Here is an 18059-nt window from a genome sequence, read left to right on the forward strand (position 1 = left end):
ATATCTGAAAATGTACAGAAGAAAGCAGAGAATTCCCCCACTATCTGAAACAGAATTCCTATGAAAACTTGTAAGCCAAAATGGTGTAAGGAGAAGCAGCAATTACTATTAATTTATAAGGGAAAGTTTTTGAGTATTCCTAGAACCAAAAAATAATCTCTTAGGCCTTTCTGAAACCTTAGGACACCTCTTGTCAACAGATGCACAAGACAAGTCATCCAGATAAGGCACTTGGAGATGTTGAGGGTACATGCTGCCCCTTTTAGGCTTGCTACAAAATAAACACTTTTAAATGCTATTTTTGCTTTTCACCTTTCTTCATAAAAGTGAAAATCTCTTCATATTTCTTTCAGTTAGGAAAAACAAGGTCCTAACATCAGTCTCCCATACAAGTGACGTGGCAAACAAACTTTCAAAAAATGGGATACTTACTTTTTTGGATATGCCAAAAAAAAGGTAAAAATAAAAACAGTGAATAATTGAGAAAAAAATAACTTGAAGAAGAACAAAAGACTATCTGCAAATACTGATAATTTTAACTAAAAATTAGAAGTCAAATTTTATAGAATTTCAAAAGTAAAGAATTCAACATAGTCATTACCTGTTTTGCTGACAAAACCAGGCTACATGTTATTTCTGTACCAACTATAACCTAATGTTTTAAAAATCTTCATTAATTCAGAATTTATAATATAATTTGTCCAGAGCAAGCTGAAATTATTTGCATCAGCTATGAAAAGGGAGACTGGAAGTAAACTAATAGTGCAAAGTCTAATGACAATATTTAAACTAGAAAAGGAAATCCACAAACTCTTAACAACATGAGCAGAATCATTTTCACCTAAGATTAATGATACATACTATTCACTAATCAGGACCAAATATTTAGAAATATTTAGTTGACAGCTTATGGAATTAGATATATTTGAAGGAACAAAGTTACAGATGTAACAAAATTTGCAAAGCCTCAATAAAAGTTACAAATATCATTCATGAAAGCAGTCTTCTTACCTAGCCATATACCTAATGTACTAAATAGGATCCAGTCTGTAAAGACAACTCTCTTCTGAGTCCTTTGTGACCACTCCATTCTCAACCTTTTGTGTGCTGAAATTTTTCAGTATTTTTTCAACAGTTTCAACAGGACATGCCCCCTGGTGGAAATGTTCACAAACCTCTGTATAGGATCTCTCCTTCAACTACTTCCAAGGTTTACCCTTCCCCTTTAGCACAGAAGGAATTCATGCACCTTGTACTTATTTTTTCCCCCAGAGCTCATTAAAACAACACTAAGTAATTTTATCAAAGGCATAAAGATACAGAGAATGGGAAAAGAGAAAAGAAATAACAAATGATGACAACCAAGTTTTGGAAACTGGACAAACGATAATGAATTCTGTCCAACAGAAAAAGCTGACCCCTAACTGCAGCAGGGGTGAGCTGCAGCAAGCCAACTGGGGCTGCCAGACCTGGAAAGAACCCTCCTGGAAATATGTCTGAATGAAAGCAAGAGCTAAAACAAAGATCTGGATGAAAAAATGGACAGAATGATTAGGTTCCAAACCCGACCTGGCAACGCACAGCCTGGTAACGCCCCCTTTCTTGACTAAACAAAGAATTTACAGCCTAGAGTGGTTTTGCAAGGCCACTCTAGGGGTAATGAACATAGGAAAGAATAAGAAAAGTCTTACTGAAAAGAGTCTTGAAACATCTAGCCTGGTTCTCAAAATACTAAGATAAAGACTAGAAAATTCCTTTGTAGGATGCTGATTAAGCCTGAAACTGATTTTTATAGATTCCTTAATGAAACAGAATCAGTGTGCCACCTGAACTCCCTGCAAAAAAGCCTAATAACTCTACCCATGCACACAGCTTCCTAACAGTGCTTACCTCTTACATATATAAATGGTTAGCCAAGGATTGCCAAACATTTGAAGAGTCTTCACTATTAATGTCAAAGAAGAAGGAAAAGGAAAAGGGAAAAGGAAAAGAGGAAGGAAAAGAAAAGGGAAAGGAGGGGATAGGATAGGAGGGAGGAAAAAATTTATAAAAATATAAAATATATACTTTTATATATTTCGTTTTTAAATTGGAGGAAATAAAGGCAATGCATAAAGAAAACTTTAAAAGAAAAAACTGTAATTAAAATCCCAGAAAAACAGTGTTGTAGTCATGAAACAAGAACAGTATACTATACCAAAGAGACATTAAAAAAATTACAATGAAACAAACAAAAATACATAGCTCTTGGGAATTAAATGTATAGAAACCTTTTAAAAATCCATGATTCTAAAGATAAAAAGAAATAACTTAAAAATTTATAATAAAGACAAGGAGATGAATAACAGGAGAAGGAAATTATTAAAGAAATAATATTAAAAATTTCCCAAACTGCAAGATATGCATCTCTACACTAGAAGAACCCACCAAATACTTAGCAAACAAATTTTAAGACACACAACAAAGTATATCCCTGTGGGATTTCAGATCATGGAAAATAAAGACAGAAACTTAGAGCTTCTGAAAACAAAAACAAGTTATATACATAACTTTTGCAATTCGCAAAAATAATACACAAGACAGAAAGTAATAGGATAATATCTTCAAATTTCTGAAAGAAAAACATAAAATTCTAATAGTCTAGTTACAAAAAATCAGAGTATAAAAAATATTTTCAGGTATGCAAAATTTCAAAACATGTACCACACAAACCTTCCCAAAAAATTACTAGAGGCTATATATCCCAACAAAATGAGGAAAACCTGAAAGGAGATGCCACGGGAAACAGGGAACAGGGAAAAAAGGAGGCAAAAATGTGGTACAGTGGTAAAGGAAGATATCCAGAAGATAGCTGTCCTTTTTTCAAGATGGGAGCTAGTCCCAACTGAAGCAAGACTATGGAGAACTCGAGTACAGAGGTCTCAGAATAAAACCAAAGTGTTTGAGTGATTTAATGACATGTCACTACACAACAACAAAAAAGGTAACTTTATAGGAAATGCTGTACAAGAATGGAAATGGAATTATATGTAACCATGAACACTGATTTAACAAAATTATAATTAAATACTACTAAAAAGATTTGGGGAGCAGGGACAGAAAGAAGGGCATGTAAATGATCTAAATACTAGTCTTTAATTATTAACAGGGAGATAACAAATACTACATAAAACTGAAAAAAAAGTCAAGAAAATAGAATATGCAAATAACTTGGGAAATACGGATAAAAAGAAGAGAGCAAAAGACTGAAAGCAATTACATCTGGGGAATGGGAAATGGGAGCTAAACAAGACTGCTACTTTTTCATTACATTTTAAGAAGATGTACATTTTAAAGCTACATAAATTTCTTTTTTAAGATTTACTTAGAGAAAAGGGGAGAGAGAGAGAGAGAGAGAGATTGCCAGTGGGGGGATGGGCAGAGAGAGACTCTTCAAGCAGATTCCCCAATGAGCAAAGAGCCCAACGGAGCCCAACACGGGGCTCAATCTCATGGCCTCATGAGATCATGACCTGAGCCAAAACCAAGAGTTGGGCACTTGACTGACTGAGCCACCCAGGTGCCCCAAGCTACATTCATTTATTATACAGATAAAATCCAAATCATAAGTATATATATTTAAATATAAGCATTATATAGTATTATGCAGATAAAACCAAATCATAAATTATAAAACCAAAATCATAAATTGTAACAAAATATCAATGCACTTAAAGTATGTATGCCTCACTGAAGATACTAAAAAAAAACACACATACTGCCTCATAAAATAAATTGTAAAACTGCTGATGGCCATATCTTATTTCCCACAACATGTATTCCACAAATACTTCCTAATCCTCTAACCTCTCCCACTTCTGAATAATCTTGGCCTTATTCCTGTGAAAATTTAAATCTTTAACTTCTCTAACTCAAATATTCTTTATCTATCCTTGCCTCTTTCTTTTTTTTTCATTGACACTTTCCAAAGCTACATTTTCTGTGTTTTTAGTGCCATCACATCCAGGATCTTTATCATTTCTTTCTCTTGAACCATTAATCACTCAGTACACTCACTACAAACATGCTCAAAAATTTCCCATGCTCAAAGGAAAATAAAATCTTCCCTTAAAACAACAAGGAGCAAAATTATAGAGTAAAAAGTGCTAAGCCCCTATCTCCCCAACCTCCCAACCAAAAAACATCCAAAACAACCAGAAACTAACTGAAATACCGTAGGAGCTCTGGAAAACAAATGTCTACAGCAACCAAACAAACATCCAACCAAGAAAAAGTCACAATCAAAACAGCAGGAAATTTCAAGACATTTTTACTTGCCTTTCCCCAATCCCTGCCCAGTGGGAAGCAATTTCAGTCTGGGTAATGTGGCTTGCCCAGATCCCAATTCCCTCCCTTGAGCCACAGAGAATAGACCAGACCTTATCTGCAACATTCTCATGCATCTAGGGGCTGACTAAAGAACTGGTATGTGTCTCACCTAAAGCCAACCTTAACTGGCACTGATCATGAAAACTGAGGGAGACTGCAGGGAGACTAAAGGCCTGTAAACACGGAGTACAAGAGATTAGGAACAGAACCACACAACATACAACCTGAGACTGTAAAGAGAAGCAGAGGTGAGAATCTTCGTAAATTAAAACATTCAAAAAGCAGCTATATACACAAGATATTAAGAAAATCCCCACACAGGCCAAAGCAACATTACATGCTCAGAAAACACAGGAAAGATCATAACCTTTCACTTTGGGTAGATAAGAAAGCTCAGAACATACCTACCTTATTCTGAAGATCCTCATCAATCTGCCAAGACTGGGGAAGATAGCTGTTTTTTCAAATACCCATCAAAAATTAAAAATTTCACCAAGAATCAAAAGGCATACAATAAACAGGAAAACATAGCCCATTCACAAGAACAAAATAAATCTCCAGAAACTGTCCCTAAAGAAACAAAGGCATTTGATGTACTAAACAAAGACATTAGCACAACTGCCTTCAATATGCTCAAAGAGCTAAAGGGAAACACACAAAGAACTAAAGGAAATAAAGAAAATAATGCATGAACAACATTAAAATATCAAGAAAGAGACAGAAATTATAAACAGAAATTAAACAAATTCTAGAGTAGAAAAATTTAATAACTGAATTGAAAAATTCACCACAGGGATTCAACAGCATATTTGAGCAAGCAGACAAAACAATCAGTGAACCTGAAGATTGGACATTTGAAATTATCAAGTCTAAGGAACAGAAAGAATGTAGAAAAGGGAACTAAGCCCAAGGGGACATAGGAGATATTATTGAACAGATGAATACACACATTAAGGAAGTCTCAAAAGGAAGAAAGTGGCAAAGAGATTACTAGAAGAAATAATGGCCAAAAAGTTCTGGAATTTGACAAAAGACATGACCCTACAAATTCAAAAAGCTCAATTAAGGAGAGTAAACTTGGACAGCCACACCAAGACACATAATTACAGTTTGAGAAACAAAGAGAAAAATCTGGAAAGCAGCAAGAAAAAAGCAATTTATCACATAAAAGGGATCCTCAATGAAAATATAAGCAGATTTCTGGCAGAAACCTTAAAAACTGAAAGGGAGTGGGATGAAACATTTAAAGTGCTGAGAGAGGGGATCTCTAGGTGGCTTAGCGGTTTAGCGCCGCCTTCGGCCCAGGGCGTGATCCCGGAGTCCCAGGATATAGTCCCACATTGGGCTCCCAGCATGGAGCCTGCTTCTCCCTCTGCCTGTGTCTCTGCCTCTCTCTCTCTCTCTCTCTCTCTCTCTCTCTCTCTCTTTCTCTCATGAATAAATAAATAAAATCTTTTTTAAAAAAATAAAGTGCTGAGAGAAAAAAACTGTCAATTGAGAATCCTATATCCAGCAACTATCCTTCAAAAATGAGAAAAAATTAAAACATTTCCAGATAAATAAAAGTTGAAGGAGATCCATATCATTAGACCTGCCCTATAAGAATGCTAAAGAGAATTCTTCAGGTTGATGTGAACAGCCACTAGAAAAGAACTTGAGGCCATATGAAGGTAAAAATTTACACTAAAGGTAAACATGGGCAAAAATAAAAACCAGTATTACTGTCATTATGGCTTGCAACTCCACTTTTTATTTACTACAGGATATAAAGAGAAATGCATAAAAAATCATTACAAATCTTTGTTAACAGGTACATAATGTATAAAGATGTAATTGGTGACATCAATAATTTAAAGAGGGAGACAAAACTACATAGAAATAGAGTTTTTACATGTGATTGAAGTTAAGTTGGAATCAATTCAAAACACATTATTATAATCTTAGGATGTTATATGTAATACCCATGGTAACCACAAAGAATATTTCTATAAAATATTAATAAAGGAAGTGAAAGGGGAATCAGAATGTTTTACTATAAAAAAATCAACTAAACACAAAGGAAGGCAGTAATGAAGAGAATGATACCCAAAGGTGTAAGACTGAGAGAAAACAAATTTTTAAAAATGGTTAAAGTAAAACCTGCCCTCTAAGTAGTTATTATAAACCCAACAGAAGGCATGTATATATTGGCAGAATGGATTTTTAAAAATTAAAAAATAACAAACAAAAGAAATAAGATCCAACTACATGTGGTCAACCAGAGACTCACTTTTGATCTAACGACCCAAAAGCAGGTTGAAAGTGAAATGATGGAAAAGACATTCCATGCAAATAGTAACCTAAAGAGAACTGGAGGGGCTATACTGAGACAAAATATGACATTAAGTCAAAAAAGTTATAAAAGACAAAAGGATATTTTATATTGATAAAAATTTCAATCTATCAAGAAAAATATATCAGTCATAAACATATACACACCTAACAACAATAGTGCCAAACATATGAAGCTAAAACTCACAGAATCCAAGGAAAAAATAGTCCTCCAATAAAAATTGGAGATGCTGATATTCTATTTACAACAAAAGACTGGACAACCAAAAATAAGAGCAATAATAGAGGACCTGGACAAAACTATAGACCAATTGGACCTAACATACATATGCAAAACATCCTATCCAAATTATTACATATTCTTCTAAGGAGAACATAGAACATTTCCATGAAAGTCCACATGATAGGCCACAAGGCAAGTCTTTAAAATTTTGAAACCATACAAAGTACTTTTTCCAATCATAATGAAATGAAACTAGAAATCAGTAGCAGAAGGAAAAGTGAAAAATTCACAAATATATGGAGATTTAACAGAACACTGAATTAATGGGTCAAAGACGAAATCACAAAATAAATTAGAAAATTCCTTGAGACCAATGAAAATGGAAAATACAATATAACAAAACTTACAGGATGTAGTAAAAGCACTGTTAAGAAAGCAATTTATACCAGTAAATAAGTACATTAAAAAAGGAGAAAGATCTCAAATCATAACCTAACTGTATGCTTTAAAAGGAATATAAAAAAGAATAAACTAATTTCAAAGCTAGCAGATGGAAGAACTAAGATTAGAGTGGAAATAAATAGAAAAGAGAAAAACAATAGAGAAAAATTGACAAAACCAAAAATTGGTTTTTTGAAAAGATCCACAAAATTGACATGTTTTTACCTAGACTGATAAAAGAGAAAGAGAAGACTCATATTACTAAAATCAGAAACATAGGTAGAGACAGCGCTATTTATTTTACAGAAGTATACAGGATTATAAGAGAATACTATGAAAAACTGAATGCCAACAAACTGGATGACCTAGGTGGACAAATTCCTAGAAACAAATGCACTATTAAAAGTGATGCAAAAAGAAATAGAAAATCTGAATAGACCTGTAGCAATAAGACGACCGAATCAGTAATCAAAAATCTCCCAAAAATGAAAAGCCCAGAAACAGATGGCTTCGTGGATAAATTCTACCAAACATTCAAGAAAGATATGACATCAATTCTCAAACTCTCTCAAAATACGGAAGAGAAAAAAACACATTCTGTGAGGCTAACCAGACAAGGACACTAAAAGAAAACTACAAGCTAATATCCCTTATAAGTATACATGCAAAAATCCTCAACAAAATGCTAGCAAATGGGAGGCCAGGGGAATTGGAGGAAAGTGGTCCAAATGCACAAACTTCCAGTCATAAGATAAACAAACTAGGAATGTAATGTATAATAGATAACTATAGTTACCAATGCTGTATGATATATACAAAAGTTGTCATAAAATAGTAAATTCTAAGAGTTGTCATTATAAGCAATGAAAAAATATTTTTTTCATTTTTTTTGTCCATCTTTTTATTTTATGTATCTGAGGTGATAGATATTAACTAAAACTTATTATGGTAATTATTTCACAACATATGTAAGTGAAATCTTTACACTGTACACCTGAAACGCAACTGATGCAGAGAAAGCCTTTGACAAAATCCAATGCTACTTCACAATACGAAACACTCAATAAACTAGGAATAGAAGATAACTTCCTAAATATGATAAAGACCATATATGAAGAACACAAATTGCCATCATATTCAATGGTGAAAGACTGAAAGTTGTTCCTCTATTAGATGCTTACTATCCTATCTATTCAACATAGTACTAGAAGTTCTAGCAAGAGCAATTAAGGGGAAAAAAAAAAAAAGCATCCAAATTGGAAAGGAAGAAGTAAAATGATCTCTATTGGAAGATGATACAATATTCTATGTAGAAAACCTGAAATATTACACACACACGCACACACACACACAGAGAGTTTAAAAGCTAATAAATTCAGCAAAGTGGCAGGATACAAAATAGACACTCAAAAATAAGTTGCATTTCTATTAATCAGCAATGAACAATCTGAAAAGGAAATTAAGAAAATAATTTCCATTTACAATACAATTTTAAAAATGTGTAGTAATAAGTTTAGCTTAGAAGACACAAGACATATTGTGTTGCTGAAAGAGTTTAAAGAAGACATAAGTAAATGGAAAGACACTCTGTGTTCATGGATTAGAGGGCTTAATATTGTTAAGATATCCTTTACCTAAAGCAATCTACAAATTCAATGCAATCCGTATCAAAATCCCAACATTTTTGCTGAAATAGAAGAAATCCATTCCAAGATTCAGATGCAATCGTGAGAGACCATAAAGAGCCAAAATAATCTTGCAAAAGATCAAAGATGAAGATCTCATACTTCTTGATTTTAAAACTTTCTACAAAGGTATAGTAACCAAAACACTATAGTACTTGCATTAAGACAAACATACAGATCATAAAATATAAGAGAGAATCCAGAAATAAATCCTCCCATTTATATGCCAACAATTCTTTTTTTTTTTTTTTAAAGATTTTATTTATTTATTCATGAGAGACACAGAGAGAGAGAGAGGCAGAGACACAGGCAGAGGGAGAAGCAGGCTCCATGCAGGGAGCCCAACATGGGAGCCCTCCATCCCAGGACTCCAGGATCAGGCCCTGGGCTGAAGGCGGCACTAAACCGCTGAGCCACCTGGGCTGCCCTATTATCCAAACAATTTTCAACAACAGTGTCAAACCTTTCAATGGGGGTAAAGACAGTCTTTTCAACAAACACTATTTGGAGAACTGGATAGCCACACGCAAAAGAACAAAGTTGGATCCTTACTTTACACGATATACAAAAAATCAACTCAAAATGGACCAAAGATCCAAATGAAGAGGTGAAACTTTGAAATTCTTAGAAGAAAACACAGGAGAAAAGCTTCATGACACTGGATTTGGGCAATGACTTCTTGGGTAGGACACTAAAAGTTCAAGCAACAAAAGAAAAAAAATAGACAAACTGGACTTCATCAAAATTTAGAACTTTTGGGCATTAAAGGACATTATCAATATAGTGAAAAGGTAATCCACAGAATGGGAGAAATATCTGCGAATCATATATCTGATAAGGGACTAATATCCAGAATACATAAAGAACTCATAGAACTCAACAATAAATAGACAATCCAATTTAAAAATGGGCAAAGGACTTGAATTGACATCTCTCCAAAGATTTTTCTACAAACGGCCAATAAGGACATGAAAAATGCTCAACAAACATCCTTAAGTCCTTAAAGAAATGAAAATCAAAACAGATGGTTATTACCAAAGAAACAGTAAATAACATGCATTGGCAAGGATGTGGGGGAGACTGGAACCTTTGTACATAGCTGGCAGTGATGTAAAACGGTTCAACCACTGTAGAAGATAATATGGTGATTTCTCAAAAAAACAGAATTACCATAAAACCTAGCAACTGCACTTCTGAATATATGCCCGAAATAGTCAAAAGCAAGGAACTGAACCACTATTTGAATATGCACTGTCATAACAGCATTATTCACAACAGCCAAATGTGGAAACAACTCATGTGTACCTTGCCATATGAATGGATAAACAAAATGCATATACATATAATAGAATATTATTTAGCCTTAAAAAGGAAGAAAATTCTGATACATTCTACAACATGGATAAATCCTAGAAACATTATGCTTAGTGAAATGAACCAGTCATTAAAAGACAAAATACTATGATTATGAGATACCTAGAATAATCAATTTCATAGACAGAAAAAGCAAAATATTGGTTACCAAGGGCTAGTTGGGAGGAAGGAATGGGGAGTGACTGTTTACAATACACAGTTTCAGTTTGGAAAGATGAAAATTTCTTGAGATGAGTAGTGGGTTATGGTTAAATAACAACCATGAACATACTTAATGCCACTGAACTGTAGTCTTAAAAACTGTCAAAACCTGTATGTAATTTTTACCACAATAAACAGAAGGAAAGAAGGAAACTAGGGAGGAGAAAAGGAGAAAGAGGAAAGAAAAGGAAGTCATTTGAGGAAGAGATAATAATCTTATTATTTATCATAATTATCATGAAAAGAGTAGCTAAATAAATTATGTCATATCCATACAATGCTCTGCAGCCATTAAGAAAAAAAGACAAAGAAAGATGTTGGGATGCTTGGGTGGCTCAGTGGTTGAGCATCTGCCTTCAGCGCAGGGTGTGATCCTGGGATCTGGGATGGAGTCCTGTACTGGGCTCTCCACAGGGAGCCTGCTTCTCCCTCTGCCTATGTCTCTGCCTCTCTGTGTCTCTCTCATGAATAAATAAATAAATCTTAAAAAAAAAAAAAAAAAGACAAAGATGCAAAAAAACCATTTGAGTGGTTGTATATGTAATGGATTGGGGATGCATAAGTCTTCAGGATGTGAACACACGAAATGGTAAGATACTGATAATGGTAACACCTCTCAGCTGGCCAAATGGATGCTAAGGGACAGGAGAAGGGATACTTATTTTTCAAATAAAAATCCTTTCAATTTTGTATCATGTCCAAAATATAACCGTTTCAAAAAAATTAAATCACCATTCTCCCCTATACCTTCCTAGCCCTAAGCAACCACTAACATGTTTTTCATTTCATAAACTTGCCTATTCTAAGTATTTCATACAAATAGAATCATAATAGATAGTCTTTGGTAACCAACTTTTTTCCTTTATCATAGTAAATGGCACATTTTTTTTTCTTGCCAAACAACATTCACATTTTACTTATCCATTCACTAGATGATAGACATGTGGGTTTCTTAAACTTTTTAGCTATTATGAATAATGCTAATATTCATGTACAAGTTTTTGCACAAATGTATGTTTTTACTTTCCCTTGGGTATTATACTACCTAGATGTGGAAGGGGGCTATAAAATAACTCAATATTTAACTTTATGAAAAATCCCAAATTGTTTTCTAAAGTGGCTACACCAATTTACATTCCCACCACCAACATACGAGAGTCACAATTTTCCACATTTTCGCCAATACAACTTACTGTCTTTTTTATTACAGCTATTCTAGGAGGGATAAAATAATATCTCAAATGATTAACAATTCATTCTTGACAAAAGTACAAAAGGCAACTGAATGAAGAAAAGGACTTCCAACAAGTGATGTGAGAACTGGACACCTATATATAAAAAAGACTGAACACCTGGAACTTACACACCTTATACACCTCACACCTTACACAAAAATTAACTTAAAATGGATCACAGATCTAAGTGCAAAATGTTCAACAATAAACATTTTATAGAAGAAAACAAAGGAGGGACACCTGGGTGGCTCAATAGGTTAAGCATCTGCCTTGGGCTCAGATCATGATCCGGGGTCCTGGGATCAAGCCCCAGGTCAGGCTCCCTGCTGAAGAGTGCAGGCTCCCTGCTCTGCCTCTCCCTCTGCCCTTCACCCTGCTTGTGCTCTCACTCTCACTCTGTCAATTAAATAAATGCTTTAAATCTTTAAAAAAAAGAAAAAGGAAGAAGAAAACAAAGGAGAAAATCTTCATGAACTGACGTTAGGAAAAGCATTCTAGATATGACACCAAACACATGATTCTTAAAACAAAAAAGTAATACACTGGACTTCAAAATTAAACTTTTGCTATTGAAATACAATGCTGAGAAAATAAGACAGATGAATACTGGGAGATAATATTTCCAAATCACACCCTTAACAAAAGACTTATCTAGAATATATGAACTCTCAAAACTCAAGAGTAAGAAAAAATACAACCAAATTTTTAAAAATGGGCAAAAGACTTCAATAGATCAAAGAGGATAGACACACAGATGGCAAGTAAGTACATGAATCAATGCTGAACAACATTAGCCATCAGGGAAATGCAAATTAAAACTGCTACATATCTACTGAAATAGCTTAAGTTTTTAAAACTAACAATACCAAGTGCTGGTAAGGATGCAAAGCTACTAGGACTCTCATACCCTGCTGAGATTGGGGGAACTTCCATAAAACAATATAGTGTCTTTGGAAAATAGCTTGAAAGTTTCTTAAAAATTGAATACACACTCACTACATGACCTAGCGATACCTACCACTTGTAGGTATTTGTCAAACAGCAACGAAAATTTATAGTAACACCAAAGTATAAAGGTTTATAGCAGCTCTGTTCATAATTCCATAAAATGAAAGCAAACCAAATGTCCTCCAATAGATGTACATGCATATAATGGAACAATACTCAGCAATAAAAACGAATGACCTATTGATACACAGAACAACTTAGATGAGGCATTATGGTGACTGAAAGAAGACAGTCTCAAAAGGTTACATAGTATATAATTCCATTTATACGACATTCTAGAAAAGGAAAAATTAATAATGATAGAGACAGATCAGTGATTGTCAGGCCTTACAGGGCGAGGTAAGGTGTGACCACAAAGAGTTTCTGGTGTGAACCTGTGCCCTGACTAGTACATCCCACATCCTATTCTACACTCTGATAGTGGCAATGGTTAAACAAATCCTTACTTGTGTTGTAACTCATGGAATAGTATTATCAAATAAAAAGTCAATTTCATTCTGATAATCTTAAAAAAATTTTTTTTTAAACTTTAAAAAGCTGATCAGATTCATGTTAAGTGGCAAAATTCCAAGATGTGAGCACAAAGAGTGGGGAACTCTTAAAAATCATCTTCCTTAGAGACATCTCTGAATCCTTCTATAGTTGTGTTAAGACCATTTTGTCAAAAAAAAATAAAAAATAAAAAATAAAAAAAAAAAGACCATTTTGTCTTTCATTTTGACTACTTTTTAAACATGCAATGACCTCCCTTCCACCTTCCCCAATTACCCTGTCAACAGTGAGGATGGTGTATTGAACTTGTTATATATCTTCTTCCATAAGAAAAATAAAATATCTTTTCTTAATAAATGGTAAGTACAACAATATACATAAGTATTTCTTTTAGTTATTAAAATTAGTATAAAACTGTGTGAACAAAACAATTTTTAGTATTTGTATAGATTCTCAAACATAATTCATAGGTACATATTCTGAAAATTATTTTACATTAACACATCCTAAAAGTGATCATGTTTGGTCATTTCCCAAAACCATATTTAACAATGGAAAATGATTTACCAAAAAATACTTCTTTATTCTAGAGCTCTACTCTATTCTATTAAAAGTATCCTCCCAGGACACCTGGGTGGCTCAGCTGGTTGAGTGGCTGACTCGATTTCAGCTCAGGTCATGATCTTGGAGTTGTCAAATCAAGCCCCGTGTCGGGCTCCATGCTCAGGGGGGAATCTGCTTGAGATTTTCTCACTCCCTCTACCTTTGTCCCTCCCCTTGCTTGCTCCTGAGAGCGTGCACGCATGTTCTCTCTCTAAATAAATAAATAAATCTTAAAAAAAAAAAGTATTCTCCCATTAATGTATTAAGTCATAACTGATTCTAAAGATTGCACTGCTGAAATATCCACATGAAAATCAGAGTGATCAAAAAAAAGAAAAAAAAAGAAAATCAGAGTGATCAAACTTTAACAGCGATGAACTGATTTCATATCAGCAGAGCTACCCTAGTAAATAAGAAAGCTTTCCCCATTAAGAAAGGCCTTTGAGAAAGAATTATGCTCATTCTTTTTCCTCTAACATACATGACTTATTTTAGCGTAGTGATGCCAAAAGAATTATCATTGCTAGAAATTATATACAGGCCTAACAATAAGATTCTGATTAGTGTCACAAATGATCAAATATGTTATCAATTATAAACTTATAGGAGTTGATTTGCAATTAGAGTGTCCAAATATAGATCCCACAATTTCACTGAGTAAATGAGTTCTCTAACTAGTACCCACTCACATGTATATGTGAAATAATTTCAGCTGTAGAAAACTCAGCTGTTTTTTATCTATATGATTTCATTTATATAGAAGAATCCTCAAAAATTTATTTTCAAACACATATTTAACTAGAAGGTTAAAAAACAGGTAGGGGTGATATTATACTATCAATTTAAGTATTATATTATGGCAATGAGAACATAGATATTAAATAAACCTCATTTTAGGATGCAACTAAGATAGGACGAACTAAAGCCAATCCCATCCAGCTACAAAATGTGCATGTGGATACATACATACCAACAAATAATATCGTAGATAAACAAGGCCTTAATGAACTACCTCAATCAAATAAGACAGAGGTCTCACATCACGGAACAAGTGTACGGGTACTGTTTTGGGTAGCACCTCTCCACACTGGCCTCCTCTGTAAGATGAAAATATGACTTCTTCTAAATCAAAAAGCATGTTTAAAAACTGTTTCTACTTTTGCAGATAGATACAGTTCAATAAGTAAAAAGTAAATTTCTCCTGTGTACTGAAGTATCTATGAAAGCACCTAAAACTAACCAGTTATAAAATGTAAAATGAGCCCAAGTCTTATGTCTTCCCAACTTCTATCTATAAAAGCACACGTTAAGGACTTTTACACTCTGTCATTTCTGAAAACATGCTAATGTGCGTGATATTTCCAACCCAGATGTTCCATTCTCCAGCTTACATTCTCAAATGTTGATTCGACTCAAACTACCTACAATTCAACCAAATCACAAATAGTCTGGACTAATAAATCATGGATGGTACTTTTAGTAACAGCCTGGCACTCTGTGAACTGATACACATCCAGCAAAAATACATCATTTATAATTGGTACATACGTTCTTTCCGATGCTCCACTAAGCCCACAGCCTGCTTTGCTGAGCACTTTGCAAACCAATTGTCCCCAAGTAAAACAGTGACTTCATTAGTATGGACAAGCTTTCCTGGCATGAAGGCAAAGGGGCCAAATGGTACCTATTATTGAAAGGAAGGAAGGGAGGGAGGAGGGAGCAAGGAAGAGAGAAGACAAAAAATTAAAAACACTAAAAATACATTTTATGAAACAGCATTAAAAGCTCTGCATTGAGGTCTTTTTATCGATACACTAAAAAAAATGTCAACTTCATAGAAATTTAACATTAAAGTTTCACTAAGAAAACCTATAGAAATTGCTTTAGGTTAACAAATCAATGTTAAAACAGGAAAAGGAATCAGCACATTTACATACAGCTTTCAGAGAAATTAGCACTGTCTGAATGTTTATACTTCATGTTCTTTCACCAATCTAAATGAAAGAAAACTAGTAATGAAATATTAATACCTTTGATTTAAAAACCTGAAAATTATTTCCAATAATATAGCCATTTTTTTAACAAAGCTAGAATTAACAAATAAACAGCTTTAATGAGTCTACAAATTTATGAAATATTTGGGCTAGAAGAATAAAGAACAATACATTTACAACACATTTGGGCTAGCATAATTAAGAACAAAGTCTTCGTGAAAAAGAATATTCAAGCAATGAAAGAATCTAATCCAGGGCTCACAAATAGATCACTATGTCGATATGGAGATCATTCAGACAAAAATTAGTAGTACCTTTTAATATAAAATCAATATTCTAGGGTGTAATTCCGTGAATTATACAACATTATGATCTATTCCTGCACTGGCTAACAGGAAACGACTAAGTGCCATATTTCTGTCTTAATTACAGTTTTCTAACACAGAAAATTTGCATACCAAATTTGTCAAATTTTGTGCTAACATTTATGCCATTTGTGTCACCATAATGTGATAACTTAATATAAATTTGAAAAAAATGAAAAGAAGCAAATACCAACTATTACAACAATTAGTGGATTATTATAAAGTAAAACACAACAAACTTTGCGTGCTATGGTAGTTACTTCAGATACTATCTATTAAGCAAAGCTAATTTATTCATACATATAAAGCAAAACAAATCTTCTAACTTTACATAGTTAATATGTAAACATACTACTTTAAAAGCAACACACCAAACATACCATGATATTATAAGACAACTTATCAGGCAAGGTGCTGAGTCTTTCTTGAAGGGCATTATAGTCATTATCTACCTTCTTCCTGTTGACAAAAAAATAGCAAATACTAAATGAATACACAAACTAACAATTCCTTGAGTAGACTGTGTATCAAAAGACTAAACTAAATCAAAAATCCAATTTTAGCAATTTAAATATTAAAGCATTTTATAATTTTAAAATTCTATGTTTACCAAGTTTAGCAGTGGCATTATTCAACCATACATGTATCAAAAATTAAGACTCTAAATGCCTTTGGTTTTAGAATTAGAACACACATCTGGAGAACTAGTGTTTTGTAATGTAGAAAATAATCTGAACTAAATAAAATTTGGAAATTAAAGGAGATACTGAGAGAGGGCCTGATGTTTAGACAGAAACAGGGACTTAAGATGAAGGAAGAAGAGATTTAATAAAGCTTGTGAGTGAATAAACACTGGCTGCACAGCAGAAATCATGAACACAAAATTTGATCAGAGGCTTCAGTCCTTAGAAAACTTAGAGCTGAAAAATGTGTAAAAACCCTTCAGTTATTCATACTAATGTGACTAAGGTGAAAGAGAACCAACCAGGAGCTAGAAGAAATTAGGTAGAGGTAATAAAAAAAGCATTTCAATTTGGCTTTGGAGCCGGTTTCATGTTACATCAAGAAAGAGCTACCTAATAAATTAATTTCAAATAACCAAAAGATATAATTCTGTAGAAGCAGAAATGGTCATGTTTCCACACTATGAATGATGCCTATTTTCAAATCTTCTCTGAAAATTAGGTTTCTAAAGGGTTCCTTACTAGGGTGTAAGCAGCAGGCTAAACCAGCACACTGAAATCTTTTAAAGTGAAAGGGTGTTGTCAAGTCAAAAAATAATAATAACAAAAATAAAACTCACAAATTCAGCAAGTAATTTTTAAAAACATGTAGATATTGCCAAACTGAAATTAGAATAAATTGCAACATAGATAATCGCTCTCCAGATAATAAAATGACTGGTCTATAAACATCATGGAATTGATTTGTTTACTCCTTAGCACCCGTAAAAGCAAGAGGAGCATAATTAATAAAACTTATCTCATTTAGTCTTAAGAATATCAAGGAATTTCACATACATACTATGCTATTCATCCTAAACATATTCCTCTAGTAAATGTCACTTAACAACATTTTCCTCATTCAAAAAAGAAAGTAGAAGGAAGATGGAAAAACCAAACATTTAAGAGAAATCAGATCTCCTCCATCAAAAAAGCAGCAAGCAATGAATTTAACCTAGGTCTTCTGGCCTGTGTTTTTTCAAGCAAGCCCTTTTATTTCCTAGTTTTGAAGTGCTT

At 33.6% G+C, this 18059-nt stretch overlaps 1 protein-coding gene across 3 annotated transcripts in view; it reads right to left on the minus strand.

Moving 5' to 3' along the window:
• Positions 1–18059, minus strand: part of URI1 (URI1 prefoldin like chaperone) — a 68361-nt gene that overhangs the window by 15331 nt on the left and 34971 nt on the right. For all 3 annotated transcript variants that reach the window (XM_041743167.1, XM_041743168.1, XM_041743169.1), the window contains 2 exons: positions 16701–16779; positions 15510–15645 (listed from right to left, as the gene is read on the minus strand). In XM_041743167.1, coding sequence (XP_041599101.1) covers positions 15510–15645; positions 16701–16779 — 215 coding nt within the window. The remainder of the gene's footprint in view (positions 1–15509; positions 15646–16700; positions 16780–18059) is intronic.

Source organism: Vulpes lagopus, chromosome 2, assembly GCF_018345385.1.
Source record: "Vulpes lagopus strain Blue_001 chromosome 2, ASM1834538v1, whole genome shotgun sequence".
In the NCBI taxonomy this organism is placed as follows: domain Eukaryota; kingdom Metazoa; phylum Chordata; class Mammalia; order Carnivora; family Canidae; genus Vulpes; species Vulpes lagopus.